Genomic DNA, 17,111 nt, shown 5'->3' on the forward strand with positions numbered 1-17,111 from the left:
TCATTTGTTGTTGTTGTTGTTGTTGTTGTTTTTCTGTTAATGTGGTGAATTGTATTGATTGATTTTTCAACTTTTAAAGCAACCTTGCATTCTTAGGATAACCTCACTCTGTCATCATTTGTTATCCTTCTTATAAGTTGTGGTGTTTTTCAAATTCTGAATTCAATTTTTAATAGACATAGGACTAAAGTTTCAGTTTCTTTTACTATCGTCTTGGTAGCTCATTTCTTTCAAGGATATTGTCCATTTTATCGAAACTATCATATTCTTATAAGATTATTTCTAATATTTACTTGTTATCTATTTAATATCATTTTAATGTCTGCAGGCCCTGTAGTGATTTTTTTGTCTTTCATTCATTTTTTAATATCAGTAACTTATGCTTTTCCTTTTTCTTTAAGTCAACAAAATTTTTATTTTTTAATCTTCCAATCCTTGTATATATGCATGCACTTATTATAAAAACCTGACATATAATAGCATATATAAAAATTGCATATTTCTCCATCTGTGAATATATGATATATTTTCAATGTCCAGGTGTTTAGTCACCTTTTTTAAAACCATATACTTTATTGATGTATGCTTGCCAGACAAAAGAGCTGTACATATTTAACATATACAACTTTATGAATTTGGAGATAAGCATCCACCTGTAAAACTGTCACCATAATCAGTGCCATAAACCTATCCATCACCTCCAAAAGTTTCCTCCCATCTTCTTTATTTGTTTTTAGTTTTTGTAATAAGAACACTTAAGATCTGCCCTTTAGCAAATATTTAAGTTTGCCATATAGCATTGTTAAGTATGGGCACTGTGCTCTCCAGTGGATTTCTAGGGCTTATTTATCTTCACCTAACTGGAACTTTGTACCCTTTGACCAAGACCTTATTTCCTCCTCTTCCCAGGCCTTGGTAACCACCACTTACGAATATTGGTCTTTTATCTTTTTAATGCATTATTCTTAAAATTGAAGACCTCTTGAGAGCTATTTTAAGATCCTCCAAAATACCTAATAGACTGCTCTGCATACAGGGTACACCGTGCTTGTAGGTTGAATAAAGGATGATAAATACTTAATTGCAGAGTGTAGATGCAACCCTTGTTGTGGGAATATACACTGGTGCAGCCACAGTGGAGAATAGGAGGGAGGTTCTCAAAACATGAAAAATAAAATTGCCATATGACCCAGCAATCCCACTTCTGGACATAGAATCAAAGGAACTGAATCAAGATCTTGAAGAAATAAATGCATTGTTGGGTTTATTTTTTTTTTTTTAAGATTTTATTTATTTATCAGAGAGAGAGAGTTGGAGAGAGCGAGCACAGGCAGACAGAATGGCAGGCAGAGGCAGAGGGAGAAGCAGGCTCCCCGCTGAGCAAGGAGCCCGATGTGGGGACTCGATCCCAGGATGCTGGGATCATGACCCGAGCCGAAGGCAGCTGCTTAACCAACTGAGCCACCCAGGCGTCCCCATTGTTGGGTTTATTGCAGCATTATTCAACATAGCCAAGACATGGAAGCAACTTAAACGTCCTTCGAGGGACAATAGATAAAGAAAGTGTCATATTTATATTCACTGGAATATTGTTCAGCCTTAAGAAAGAAGAAAACCTGCCTTTTGCAATAATGTGGATGAACCTGTAGCACATTATACTAAGTGAAATAAGCAAGACAGAGAGGAACAAATACTACATGATTCCATTTACATGAAGAATCGAAAATTGTGAACGTCCCTTTTTTCTTTTTTTTTTTTTTTAAAGATTTTTTATTTATTTGACAGAAAGATCACAAGCAGGCAGAGAGGCAGACAGAGAGAGAGGAGGAAGCAGACTCCCTGCTGAGCAGAGAGCCCGATGCGGGGCTCGATCCCAGGACCCTGAGATCATGACCTGAGCCGAAGGCAGTGGCTTAACCCACTGAGCCACCCAGGCGCCCCCCTTTTTTCTTTTTTTAATCTAGCTAGAAGTTTGTTCTCAGTCTTATTACTCTTTTCAAAAAACTAGATTTTAGTTTCACTGTTGGTTTTTTTTTTTAAGATTTTATTTGTTTGAGAGAGTGAGTGAGAGAGAGAGAGCGTGAGAGCACAAGAGTGGGGTCAGAGGGAGGGGGAGAAGCAGATACCTGCTGAGCAGGGAGCCTATCTTGGGGCTGGATCCCAGGACCCTGGAATCATGACCTGAGCTGAAGGCAGACACTTAATGGACTGAGCCACCCAGCTGTCCCAGTTTCATTGAGTTTTCCATATTTTTCTGTTTTAGACTCCATTGATTTCTACACTTGTCTATTATTCTCTTCCTTCTTCAGGTTTAATTTGTTTCCTTTTTTTTTTTAATTTAATTTTTAATTTTTTTTAGTAATTGCTCCACCCTGTGTGGGGCTGGAACTTGTGACCCTGAGATCAAGAATCACATGCTCTTCCAAATGAGCCAGCCAGATGCCCCTCTCTTTTCTTATTCTTAAGATGGATGCTCTGATCCCTGGTTTTAAACACGGTCTTTCTGATAGAAGCATTGGAAGCTATAAAATCTACTTTTTTCTTTTTTTAAGATTTTATGTATTTATTTGACAGAGAGACACACAGTGAGAGAGGGAACACAAGCAGGGGGAGTGGGTGAAGGAGAAGCAGGCTTCCCGCGGAGCAGAGAGCCCAATGCGGGGCTCGATCCAAGGAACCTGGGATCATGACCTGAGCCGAAGGCAGACACTTAACCAGTTGCGCCATCTGGGCACCCCCCTATAAAATCTTCTAAGAGGAACATTGGTGTAGAAGTACATGTTCACATCTCTGAAATCAGGATGCATCTTACACTCATGTTCATCTCACATCTATACTTGTCATACTTTTTTCTTTCTCAGTGGTACAAATGGTAAGGATGCATCTCACAATTATTAGTGTCCTAGAGTCAATGACATGTGGTTATTATACACATGTTCTTTGGAACTTCGCTTATCTAATAGTTGCTTAGTGAAGATCCTGATACGATGCTCGTGAGTCATAACTCTAATAGCTACTTTCTTTTTGCCAGTGAGACCATTGTTTATACTTGGTTTAAAGCATGAATTTTGGTGTTTTACCTTTTTATGCATTATCCTTAAAACTGAGGGTTCCTTGAGAGTTATCTTAAGATACTCCAAAGTATCTAATAGGACATTCCTCACACAGTGTACACAGTCCTCATAGATTAAATAATGATAAAGAATTAATTGCCCAGTATAGCATTAAAATTGCCCCCCAAATGGAAGATTTCTGACTTTACAATTAATGTGTACATCAGAAAGTTATAAGGGGCACCTGGGTGACTCAGTCATTTGAGGGTCCGACTTTTTATTTCGGCTCAGGTCATGATCTCAGGGTTGAAATCAAGCCCCGTGTGGGGCTCTGCACACAGTGGGGGGTCTGCTAGAGGATTCTTTCCCTCTCCTGTTGCCCCGCCCCCTTCTACAGCACTCTCTCTCTCTCAAATAAATAAATCTTTAAAAAATTGCAAGTATCTATATATTATCGGATATCTCTCACCTTCAGTGAACGCATGTTGTGTTGTACAGCAATGCATTTTTTCTACCTAAAACAGACGTCTTTTTAATTCATTTTCGATCCTTGGTTATCAGTTGCTGCATTTTTGTTTCTTGGTTTGGACATAGATTACCTATGTGTCACTTTTGTACTCTAAATATGTAAGTATTTATACTGCATACACCTCACTATTTGCCCGTATCCTTATTTATGTTCTCCAGTATGTGTTTCCTTTAGGTCCTTTATCTTTGTGGTTTTTTCTTTAATGGAATGAAATAGAGCATGAAAAGATTTTGAAAATTTCTTTAGCTCTTTGAAACCCTGCTGGTCTGACGTGCTTGGAGGACTCCCTAGCAAGGCAGTATCCAGTCCAGAATTCTACAGGTTTTGATCCTCATACAGTCTACTCTTGCTCTTCTAAGTCTGGCATTTCAGCAGATAAGGTTTTCTTGTCTTTCTTTCTTCCTTTTTTTTTTTTTTTTTAAGATTTATTTATTTTAGAGAGAGAGCGCACAGGAAGCAGGGGCAGAGAGAGAGATAGAGAGAGAATCTCAAGAAGACTCCCCGCTGAGCACTGAGAGGCAGGGCTGGATCTCACAACCCTGAGATCATGACCTGAGCTGAAATCAAGTCGGCCGCTTAACCAGCTCAGCCACTCAGATGCCATACAGTTTTCTTTGTTTTTCATTTTGTTTGTTTGTTTTTCCTCGTTATAGAGGAGTTATATCACATACAGGTTTAACTCAGATACTGATTTTAGAGCTCAACCCCAAAGGGGAAAAAAAGACTGTACTGTACTCTTAGCTGCCTATGGCACTAAAGAGAAGAGCCCAGGGATTCATTCTTAGATTGTGAATATCTCTATCAGCAAACCTGCCTTCTTCCCGGCTCAGAAAGCTCTGGGGTCCTGTGGACACCACTTGCTGGTATAAGAAGTCAGGGTTTATGTTTGTCAGTTAGAATACTCTTGGCTTGGATGAACAGAATGCTCAACCAAGTGTGGCTTCAAGAGTGAGAATTTATTTGTCTCATTTAGTAAGAAAGCCAAAGTTAGGCAGTCCTGAAGTTGGTGAAATGGTCTAGTGATTTCAGAGTTCTGGTCTTCCCCTTGGAATTTCAATATGGCTGTCCATATTGGATATGATGTAAAAATCAGATCCGCATGCAACATCTGTCCTACTGCTACTTTCCCTGGTGTGTGTGTGTGTGTGTGTGTGTGTGTGTGGCAGAAATCAAAGAGGAAATACTTGCCCATTAATCCCACATGTGCCTTCTAGTATATCTTATTGTCCAGGATTGGGTCACATCGTGCTCTGGGCCCACAGGAGTCTGGGGAAGCAAGTCTTGTAGAATATTCAGAGGGTAGAGTAGGAGTTAGGTTGGGGTTCTAACTGAAGAAAGAAGCTGGAGAATGGCTGTTGGCCAGGCCGTCAGCAGTATCCACATATGTTATGTATCTGTACATGAGAGAAAGCCAGAAGGCTTTTTTTTTTCCCCTTTTTTATGGCTCATGGCTCTTGTTCCCAGGTGAAGTTATATGTGAACTCATAGCAGAACTTTGAATGACCCACCACCCTGGAGGTGGGTGATGGCATTTGGGCTAATTGCCTTTGTTTTCTACGACACAATCGGAACTTTATTTTTTGTTTTAGGTTCTTAAACTCTTGCTTTTGCGGTTTCAGGTTGAGTCCAGAAATCTTCCTGAAACGCCCGGTGGTTGAAGGAAATCGTTGGAGGTTGGACTGCATTCTCAAACGAAAAGCAGTGCGTATTCTAAACATATGCCGATGTAATTTTTAAAATGTTTGTTGTCTCTGAAATGTCTTTCTTTTCCAAAGCCCTTCACACATAAGGACAACATTTTTCTTTAGAGTTTGACCAAAGTAGAATACTTATTTTCAAGTTTTTTTCATTCTGGTTTTTCCCTGTTACTCTAGACTACATAAATATTTTAGCCTAATTCACAGCATGAATTATATTAGGAACTCTAATTTCTGATTTTTCATCAGTTATGGGCAGTTAATTTTATAGGCAAAAAGAACCCCTGTAACAGGGTTTTATTATTGAATAATAAAGGGTGAAATGAAATGCAGCATTTTATTCTATTCATTATTTTGCCATTTGAGCAAAAGATAAAGTCATGAAGAGAATTATTTCAGTCAGATGGGGCCAAGCTAATGTAGAAGAGCATCGAAGAGGAAGGACATTAAGAATTGGTTGTTGCTTTGGTCCCAGCTTGGGAACAGTTCGTGGTAAAAATGGGAAATTATTTCCTCTCCAGTTGACTGTGTAGATTCTGGGTGAACACTGAGTGTATTGTTTTTGGTCTAAAAAGTCAGTAACTGAAGCAGTATAAGCTCACAAATAGCTACTTTACATCCATATTTCTAATGCTTGTTATTATGCAGTTGTCTCCCAACCCTGTTAAACAAAGTTGAATTAGAATAGGTCTGTATTTATTTTTTTTAAAGATTTTATTTATTTATTTGACAGACAGAGATCACAAGTAGGCAGAGAGAGAGAGGAAGGGAAGCAGGCTCCCCGCTGAGCAGAGAGCCCAATGCGGGGCTCGATCCCAGGATCCTGGGATCATGACCTGAACCGAAGGCAGAGGCTTTAACCCACTGAGCCACCCAGGCACCCCTAGATCTGGATTTATTATTAGTCATGTCCAAATTAGGAAGTGCTGGACTTGTTACTGTTTTTTTATATCGTCTTAATCTCTTTTATTCTATCATTAAACATGCTAGCATGATTTGTAGATCCTGGGTAATAGGGGATAGCATTTTTCTGTTTCTCTTAGAACCATGACCCATTTCTTCTTTTCCATTCCACAAATTCCCCTATTCCTTTCCCCACTCACCATCTCCCTTCTTTCAGTGTCCTTTCCCTGGGCCTTTGCTTCAAGATTTCTGAGGGCATCCATAAATACAGTAAGACCTCACTGCAAATATTGGTGGAAAAAGCAGCTTTATTTCAGACGCGTGTACTGCTAAACAACATCATTTTTCTGGCAAGTGTAATTTATTGTCTCAATAGCATTCCGGTCACAAGATTGGAAATTCTGGTCCTGAAAAGCATTATTTGCATATCCCTTAAATAATGTTGCATATAGTTACTGAGTGTCTCCTATGAGCCAGGTTCTACATTAATTACTAAAGGTGGCATATGTGTGAATAGGACTCCATCCCTGCCCTTGGAGGGCTTGCTGAAAGACTTGGTTCAGTCCTAGCCTTACCAAACTTACTTCTATATATGGAACGGGCTATAACTTTCTCCATGTTTCTCTGTGTGAAATGGCATCTTTCCCATGCGTCCTCAAGATCCCATTTTAGTTCAGTTGTTCCAGCCTTGCCTACCAATAGTCAACCATACTAGTAAATCCTCTTTTCAAGGTACCTATGAAACACTTCACCGCTGTAGGTTTCAATCAACATGTATTTGCTGAGTGTCTACTATGTGCAGGGCACTTGGGTTATCATATGGGGATGTATATAAATAAAAGACATGATTCCTGACTGGAGAGGGCTTAAAACTCTATCTACACAAGAGTCAAGTGGGTACAGAGGCAGTGCCAAGATTCAAAGGCAGGAGGGAGACCACTGGGTAGCTCTAACTGGGAAGCCCCTCACAATATGAGGCATTTAGGGCATTTAGAGTGGGCGAAAAAAGTTTGAAATGACAGGAGGAAGTTTCTAGGTGTAGAAAATGTGGTGAGGAAACATTCTGGGGACAGGGAGTCTGAAAGCTTTGTCAACGACAGTGGAGTGACAAGGTTGATTATAGCTGAGTGTTAGCTTAGGTGGGGTGGCGGGATCAAGTGGGAAAGGCAGTTGCAGCCAGATGTAGAGGCTTGTGAGCCACGACAGTGGTTTGGACTTTATGGAAGAAAGTGGGGAACTATTGGGGAATGGAGCCTGGTAGAGGAGGAATGATCTGATCAAGGTGGTGTATGAGGAAGGTGAATCTGGCAGGGGGAGAAAGTGGGGAGAACTCAGGCCCAAGGAGCTACATTCTAGGTGACTTGAGTGTGAGGTGCCTAGGGGACATCTGAGTAACTCCAGAAAGCTAGTAAATGCCCCAGCAGGGCTCAGGAAGTAGATACTGCAGGCCTGGCCCTCTATGTCATGTTAGCTCTCCTGTGTTTGCTTTCTCCTTAGGCTACTAGCCACTTTACTTTTCTATCACTAGCCTGGATTGTCTTCGCTTTTTATGGCCCACGAACCCTGGAGAGGTCCTAGGTGAACACTGTGGCCAAGTAAATATTATTGCATGAGAACGGTGCTTCCTTTCAATTTCATCTGCTTCATGAAACTTGAAATTTTAAAATTGTATATAATGATTTTTAAAAAGTTCCTGCGGAAATAGTAATATTGTTAAATACAAATTTCCTATGGTTCACTTGGCAGAATCGCTCTTCCTTAATCTAGCTACACCATATTATTTTGGTCATAAATTTTTACCTCCCTGATCATTCTAAATTGACATTTCCTATTTGTAAACACTGTTTCACATAAATAATTTAGTTTCTGAAACCCACTACCTTCACAAAGTACTGTGTTGAAATAACATTTATTCTTACATTAATGGGTCCTGGAGGTCCGCAAGGCTGATTAAAATAAAGACTTTTTCCTTCTATCTCATTTTGTAGATTTGGGGGGAGAAATAGTTAAATAAAGACCTTTTCCTTCTATCTCATTGTGTAGATTTGGGGGCAATGTCTCTGCCTCATAGCAGATACATAGGCAATCATCACTTATAATGGCAGTTTTTAGGGAAGAAATACAATATTTTGTTTCTCTGGTGATAGCCAAGTTGGTATTTTCCCATTTCTTTGGCCTTTTGATAAGCAGTGTTATAATTTAAAATAGTATAAGGCAGCCTTGACTTACAGACTGATTACAGCTCAAGTCAACATCCCAGGTTTCTCACAGGTCTGCACGTTCTGCCTCTGCCTCAAGAGCTAAGTTGCATCATAGTTACGGCAACTGTATTCCTGTATCCAGTGTGTATATTTCAACCCTGGGAACCTATGATTTTGCTAATGGGATCTGCACCAAAAGAATTTTCAAGTGCAGCAACCCAGAGACTTACTGAAAAGGGTTTAGGTCCTCAGGTGGGATTTTGTTGTCAGGCAGTTTCTTTCTGTCCTAGACCAAAAGACACATTCTAGAGCTGCAATTAGTGATCATTAGGAGGGAAAGATGTTTGGGATGGTCAAATGAGACAAATAATCACGTCTTCACCCAGAAAAATCAAACAGGATCTTATCAAAGTGGTGGGCTAGAGGGGCATGTCTGGGAAGGGAAGAATGTGTCTTTAACCTTGAGAACAATGCTTCAAAAAGAAGTGGTTCAAAAAAAGGAAAAAGGCATAGGAGCGTTTGTGCTCTTTCACTGTGCTTACATTTGAGTAATGAGGGTATGATTTTTTTTTTGTCTTTTACTTTTCATTTTCCCAAACTACTATACTCTCTGCAGAAGTCCTGATAAAATTAGGATTGTCTTGGGGATGTGTAAGTTAGGCTATCTTGAAGCAGTGGACACACTTGGCAGCATTTAGAAAACATTGTGACCACAGTATCTTGATAAATTAGAGAAAACACTGGCTCAAAAAAAGTCTCTTTTGACTTTAACTATAAAAAATTCTCATTTTTTATTGTCATTACATGTATTTTATACATGTAAAGCTCCTAAAAATTCCTACTGTGTCTAGTACTATGTCTGGTTTACTTGATTCAACACTAATTAGAAAAGTGAACAGAACTTTCATCTTGTAAAATTCGAGTTTCACGAAGTTTATTCTGTGTTTACACCGTGAAGTGTATTCTGCTAATCTTTTGGTTACATGACTTCAGCGGAGTTCAGAAACATGGCATCACAAGCCCACTACAAGCCATCCATTTTTCTGCTTGCCTTATTAATCCTTTGCATTAGTAAAACACTGGATGCTTCAGATGTGTGGTTCTTAAATTACAGAATTGATATCAGTCCCCTTTTCTTTTCTTTTTTTAATTTTTTTTCCAGTGTTCCAAGATTCATTGTTTATGCACCACACCCAGTGCTCCATGCACTATGCGCCCTCCTTAATACCCACCACCAGGCTCACCCATCGCCCCTTACACTCCCTACCCCCCCTCCCCAAACCCTCCATTTGTTTCTCAGAGTCCACAGTCTCTCATGGTTTCTGTTCTAGTTTGACTTCCATTTTACACAAGTATTTCCCATGTTTTGTGTAAGTCTGCACTACTGTGATCTGGCAAATGCCTTCATTGTCCAGAAACATTTTTCCTTTGCCCTTTGTAGTTTAGAGTTTATGATAGGGTTGTAGTACCTTGACCAAAAGAAGAGGAATTTATTGCTTTATGATCATAGAAATCTTGTCACTAGTTAACCATTTATTATGATATGGATGTCAGTAAATAATTGTAAACCAAATTACCTAAAATGAGCTGTTTTCTTCAATTACTTCCTTATTAGTACTTTGCATATAAGCTAAAAAGACTTGAAAGTCTCTACCCTGTTTCCTTTTTTTTCTTTAAATTTTATCCTTTGGAGTTAATTTATTTCAAGGAGAAAAGACAAATTATAGAAGAAGATGTCAGGTATTAATAGATGGAGGGTAGTAATGTAATCCATTAGTGTTAACATCTCTATTATTTCAAAAATCCATTAGTTATGTAGGTAAATCAAAAACTGTCAGATTTAGGCCAGTTTCTAAACTGCAGCTACTGTCCTTCAAGTATGGTAATTGCATAAGCCTGAGAAGCAGAATTTCATCCATTTAAAACAAATGAACCATGATGAAAGATGTCAGGTGTAACATTTTATAATTTAAGTTGCAATTTTGGGTTTTAAACTTTATACTGTATCTTTCAATGGGAGGCATTTTTTTTAATCACTGGTTTCTAGTGCTGAATCCTAAAGTACTCAGATAGCAGAGTAAATATGAACTGTAAGGGAAAAAAAAAATAATGTTCTAGTTTTCATTTAAAGCCCTCTATCAGTGGTTTATTGCAGAGCCCTGAGGGCCAAAACTGTTAGAAGTTAATCAGTTTATTCCTTGCTTACTGTTTCACTTCCTATTTTTTTACTCATATTTGTACTTTACACTTGGTTGCAATAATAGTTGCATAGTTATAATCAGTAATAAGCAAGTTCCAAAACTCAGCTGTTAACCAGAAAGAAGATTACATATATATTTTCAATCTGTTTTTTTGAGTCAGAATGGGTCTTATAGTACTCAAATTTCATTAACGCAGCTTAGAACATAGATTTAGTATATGTTCCTCCAAAAATGTATACACTTTTCGCATTTCACAGAATGTTCATACTTTGAAGTGATGTGTTCTTATAAGGATTTAGGGGCCAAAAATGGTTCTTAATATTGGCATATCATTATTGGGAAACTATATATATATTTGGTTTTATACCCTGCAACCTAAAAATATTAACTCCTATGTTACTTCACATTTTTATAGTGTTGTAAAAGTAACCAGTTCTTCTTATAAATTAGATGTGTTCAACCCAATTGGCTTCTTAAATTAATGACTCTGATTTCCACTATGAACTATGCCCGTGCTTAATTACCATGGATTGTTAATTTAAATTCTAACTAAATTGTCACTTTAGTTTTATTAGATATGTCACTTGTCACTATAGTTTTATTAGATATGCCTGTATTTCTAATACTTTAGAGGGTACTGTATCATGGGGAAATTCTTGCCTTTATCGGTAGGCTATCAAGGGCCTAAGTGTATGTACGTTACCCAGTGTGTGTGCAGTGTGTGTCAGAATGCCTTCAGAGCTGCTGGATATAGATGATGCAAATTCAGATGTTGCAAATTGCACAATACTGAGGATGCAAACCTAAAAAAGTAAAAAGGTCATACAAGACGTGCGGGTAAATGAGATAAGAGTTTCTTGGAGGAGTACACATTCTGAACTGTATGTTAGTGAGGGAACCATGTGACTGGACAGGGAGAGGAAGAAGGACATTTAGGTGTGGGCAGATTCATACAGGCTAAAACCTTATCACTACACAGAACTGTAGGAGAAAATATTAGTTTTTTTTTTTTTTTTAAGATTTTATTTATTTATTTATTTATTTGAGAGCGAGAGAGAGAGAGAGAGAGCGAGCGAGCACATGAGCAGGGGAAGGGGCAGAAGGAGAAGCAGACTCCCTGATAAGCAAGGAGCCTCATGTGGGGCTTGATCTCTGGACCCTGAGATCATGACTTGAGCCGAAGGCAGAGACTTAACCCACTGAGCCACCCAGGTGCCCCAGGAGTTTGGGTTTTTTAATACTACCAGCTGTTACACATTGTCTTTTTGATAGTTAATATTAATAAAAAATGTTATGTGTATAGCATGTTAAAAGTTTATCAGGCTCTTCTGATTTAATTTGACCCTCACAACAGTCTTGTCTATCTTCTTTTAAGACCAGGGTCTCAAATTAGATTGATGTTAATTTTGTGCTGTTGTTAAAACTCAGGGATTTTTGGATGTTAGAGAAACTGACTTCCAAAGGAGTCATTTCACAAACAGACATTAATGATGTAATTGTGGATTAAGAGTATGAATCAATATATTTGTTGTTGAAGATAAAGAAATGTTTTTCTATTTAATAGTTTTTAATAAAGAAAAATTCTATTAAATTGCTCCAGAAACATTTAGGGGATATTTACTATAATTTACTGCATCAGAGTTTCATGTCACTACTATTTCAACTAATTGAAGTATAATAAAAACAAACCAAAAACTCTAATCTTGTAACATGAATCCAGCAAAAACTATGCTCAGTGACAAATGTTTGAAAATGTTCAGAGGTATAAGATCATCAGACACTTTCAGTAAGGAGGTTACCATTTCAGCGTTTTGGCTCTAATGAATCGGCTACTGACACTGTCTCCTGGTATGACAAGTTACAGGAATGAAAGGGAGATAGATTTTTATTTTTGATATTTGTACCTTAAAATACACTTGCGTGTCACCTTCTTGTATTCTCATTAAATAGTTTCTTATACTTGTTGGTAGAGGAAAGTTTGTGATGCGCGGGAAGGAAAAAGAGAAAGAAAATCCTCACCGACTTCCAGAAGCTCTCATTCCTCCCTGTGTTTTCCCCCTTGACAGCAACAGGGAGTGAGAATTTTTGTGATGCTTTACAAAGAGGTGGAGCTTGCTCTTGGGATCAACAGTGAATACAGCAAGAGAACTTTGATGCGTCTACACCCCAACATAAAGGTATTAGGTTCATCCTTCTAACAGTACTTCTTCTCTGTGATTCTGTAGTTTTTCAGATGTGTTTTGCTTGGAGTAGTGTTATCTGTAGAGTTCTCTAATGGATAGTTTGAATAAATAGCATCGTATCCTTTTTAGAAATAAAATACTCTGCTTTCTTGTACATCTGCTATTGATGGAGTCAGCAGAGTTCACATTTCCGACCCTGATCATTTAGCCAAGAACACACCTTTTAGAATTATTTCAGGGTTCAGAAGCTCTGTCAAAGTCCCGTGCTCCTCATTAAGATTGTCCTGGAACCTCTTACATGTGATCTCCTTGTGATACCCCTTCAGTGCTGGTAGCAACAGAGAGCTCCTCTAGGATTTAAGAAGCTTTTTCTTAATAGCAACTTCTATAAAAAACTAATAAAGTAAATAAATACAGGAAGCAGCTTTAAAAAAAGCTATTCAGTATTTACCGAAGATTTAAAGCCTATCTGTAGTTATTCCTCAGTCTTTGAGATCTAGCAAAGCAATGAATTAATAAATCTCCAGCAGGCTTAAAATACATAACAATTATATATTTAATTTGGTTCCAAAAAAGGTGTCCCATGTAAATAGTAATCAAAAGAGAGCAGGGGTGGCTATACTAATAGCAGATGAAATTGACTTGAAGTAGAAAAAGCTTATAGTAGACAAGGAAGGATGTTCTATATTAATAAAAGTTTCAGTGCAGCAATTATAACATGTACCTACCTAGTAATGACCATCAAAATAGGTAAAGCAAATATTGATAGAATTGAAGACAGAATTGACAGCTCTACAATAATAGTTGGACACTTTCCTATCCTACTCCCAATAATGTTGAGATTCCACATACAGTGGAATATATTTCAGTCTCAAAAAGGGAGGGAATTCTGACATATGCTAAAATATAGATGAACCTTGGGGACATTATTCTACACGAAATAAGCCACTCACAAAGAGGCAAATATTTATGATTCTATTGATACATATGTAAGTCAAAGTCATAGAGACAGAGAGTAGAATGGTGTTTCCCAGGGGTTGCAAGAAGGAGGGAATGGGGGAGTTATGGTTCAATGGGTATAGAGTTTCAGTTTTGCAAAATGAAGAGTTCTGGAGATAGTGGGGATGACTGAACAAAATGAATGTACTTACTGCCACTGTACTGTACATTGAAAAATGGTCAATATGGTAATTTTATGTTATGTATATTTTACCACACACAAAAGAAGTAGGCTACTAAAAAAATAAGTAGTCTCCAAAGTTTTTGGAATGTTTCTACTTAAAGATACACAAAAATACGTCAGTCTGGGATCATTTAGAAAGAATTCTGTTTGAAAGCAGGAGGTTAATAACATCGCAAAATATCTTTCAAATCAAGAGCTGTCGAAGTATGTATATTCCTGTATCCATATGCTTGCCATTTTACCTCAACGGCTGCCAAAATGTCAATATACCTATTAAAAATTTTGTCAGAGATAGATATTGCTTAAACACTTTCAGAGTTTTTTAAATAATAGCAGGTATAACGGAACTCTATAACATAGAAAAAAGAAACAGCTATTGTGTTGAGCTGACTTTTACTGAACCTTGTGGCCAAATTTCTAGCTAAATGGCAGCAAAATGTGGTATGGGGTGGGACTGGTTGAGAGGCTTAAAAAGTAAGTAGGAGTCTTCTTCTAAATATTGAGAATGAAATTAGAACTTTGGTGTCTACATAGAACATTTTGGTATTTGAGTTATAGAAAATGCTATTCAGGGGAGCCTGCCAAAAATAACAAGTCAGGAAACAACAGATGTTGACAAAGATGCAGATAAAGGGGACCCTCTTACACTGTTGTGGGATGCAAACTGGGGCAGCCACTGGAACACAGTATGGAGGTTCCCCAAAGAGTTAAAAATAGAACTACCCTGTGACCCAGCAACTGCACTACTAGGTGTTTATCCAAAGGATACAAAAATAGTGATCTGAAGGAGCACATGCACCCCAATGTTTATAGCAGCAGTGTTCACAATAGTCAAACTATGGAAAGAACCCAAATTTCTGTCGACTGATGAATAGATATAGAATCACACACACACACACACACACACACACACACACACGAAGGAATATTACTCAGCCATCAAAAAGAATGAAGTCTTGCCATTTGCAATGACGGGGATGGAACTAGAGGGTATTATGCTAAGCAAAATAAGTCAGAAAGACAAATACCATAGGATTTCATTCATATGGGATTTAAGAAACAAAAGAGGTGAACACAGGAAGGGAAAAAAAGGATAAAAATAAAGAGAGAGGCAAACCATAAGAGTCTCTTAACTCTAGGGAACAAACTAGGGGTTGCTGGAGGGGAGGTGGGTGAGGGAATGGGGTAAATGGGGTGATGGGCATTAAGGAGGCGCTTGTTGTAATGCGCCTTGGGTGTTAATAGCAAGTGATGAATCACAAAATTCTACCCCTGAAACTGATACTACATTATGTGTTAACTAACTTGAATTTTAAAAAACTCTTGGAAGAAAATGAAAGAGAGAAAGAAAGAAAGGAAGGGAGGGAGAAAGAAAGGAAGAAAAAAAGTGTTATTCAGGGGAGAAAACAGATCTATGTTATTTTACCATGAAGGAAAAGTGCATTACATGTGGGTTTTTCTTTTCCCTCCCAAGGTGATGAGACACCCAGATCATGTGTCATCCACTGTATATCTGTGGGCTCATCATGAGAAACTTGTTATCATTGACCAGTCAGTGGCCTTTGTGGGTGGGATCGACCTGGCCTATGGCAGATGGGATGACAACGAACACAGACTCACGGACGTGGGCAGTGTGAAGCGTGTCACTGGAGGACCATCTCTGGGTTCCCTCACAGTAAGTAAATTTCACCTTTATGGAACTGCATAAACGGGACACGATTTATACAAGTAAGCATCATTAGCATGACTGACTGGTTCAGTGAGGAGTGGCCTTTTCTGGATGGACAGATCTGGTTTGAAATACCACCCAGCAAGTCTGTAACCTTGCATCTCTTAATCTCAGTCTCTTCCCTTGTAAGAGAGAAGAGATCCAATAGTGCATTTGCTAGCTCACAGTCAGCATCTTTGTTTCCCATTTAAACGATTCATTTCCTATTTGGAAGAAAAATTCATAATCAAAAATACGCATCAGTTGGGCTTTAAGTTAAATAAGCAGTCTTATTACAAATGCCAAGGCTTTTGAAATCTTCCTTCTTAAAGACATGCAAATAGAGGCAAGGTCAGTCTGGAGTCACAGGAGGGACTTCTTTCTGAATATGGGAAGTTAATAACTTCTCAAAGTACCTTTCAAACCAAGAGCTGCCAAAACATCCATCTGCCTATAACCATATGCAGCACTTACTGTTTCAACTCGAACCATTGCCAAAATATCAATACACTTATTAAAAATTTTGATGGGCTCCATCTTATTTTACTGCTGGATATCATGGCAACTTTTCTGGAAAAAAAAAAAAAAAGAGAGAGAGAGAGAGAGAGATTTAGTGAATAAGTAGCCAGGAAAACAATTGGCAGAAAAAGCACTACTTAACATTTATCAGAGGCAGAAGTTCAGATGCTCAACAGTGAATATAACTTGTGTAATTAATTGTGTTTGAGATACAAAGGTTAGCTGGTATGAAATTTCAAGAATTCGGTCTACTGAAGGAGGAACTACTATGGCACACCAGGTCTCTCTTGGCGAGTGTTGAAACAGCTCGGAAGAATTCTCCACTGCCCGGGGGCTGACCTCACCCACTACTGTGTGTCTGATAGAGAGCCTCCCTCTGGTGTGAACTTGACACCTCAGCTGGAATGACGGGATCATGTGGCCCCGAATGTTACACAGTGTCTTTTTTTCCCCCCAATAATTTTCTCAGGCTGAAACAACAGAGTCCATGGAATCCTTGAGCCTCAAAGATAAAAATAAATCTAGTAAAAATCCGCCCACCCTGAAGAGTGTTGATGATATGGATTCAAAACTGAAAGGAATAGGAAAGTCCAGAAAGTTCTCTAAATTTAGCCTCTACAGGCAGCTGTACAAGCACCACCTGCACAACACGGACAGCATCAGCAGCGTTGACAGCGCCTCCAGTAAGTCTTGGTCTTTGCTACAATGTGTCTTGATGACAATTTGTCCTTCCACAGCTGGATACGGTGTACCAGTCTTTAAAACCTGTCTCTCCGGAATGGAGTCATAGGGGCTCTGTCACCCTGTTTATTCAGTATCCTTGCCATTTTGTGGCTTTGTTGGCCTCACTTGAGAACCGATTGATTGTTTAATTCACAGAAGGAGTCATAACAACCACAATTCATATTTCTGATGGTAGCCAAATGACTCGGTG

General features: G+C 38.5%; 1 protein-coding gene across 6 annotated transcripts in view; it reads left to right on the forward strand.

The window, feature by feature from the left end:
• The window catches only part of PLD1 (phospholipase D1), a 200,104-nt gene that overhangs the window by 117,347 nt on the left and 65,646 nt on the right, over positions 1–17,111 (forward strand). For all 6 annotated transcript variants that reach the window (XR_009351014.1, XM_059163476.1, XM_059163478.1 and 3 more), the window contains exons 12-15: positions 5,202–5,283; positions 12,651–12,761; positions 15,425–15,625; positions 16,647–16,860. Coding sequence is in view for 5 of the 6 variants with exons in the window: in XM_059163476.1 (XP_059019459.1) it covers positions 5,202–5,283; positions 12,651–12,761; positions 15,425–15,625; positions 16,647–16,860 (608 nt within the window). In the remaining variant the exon portion in view is untranslated. The remainder of the gene's footprint in view (positions 1–5,201; positions 5,284–12,650; positions 12,762–15,424; positions 15,626–16,646; positions 16,861–17,111) is intronic.

This window comes from Mustela lutreola, chromosome 2 (assembly GCF_030435805.1).
Source record: "Mustela lutreola isolate mMusLut2 chromosome 2, mMusLut2.pri, whole genome shotgun sequence".
NCBI lineage: Eukaryota > Metazoa > Chordata > Mammalia > Carnivora > Mustelidae > Mustela > Mustela lutreola.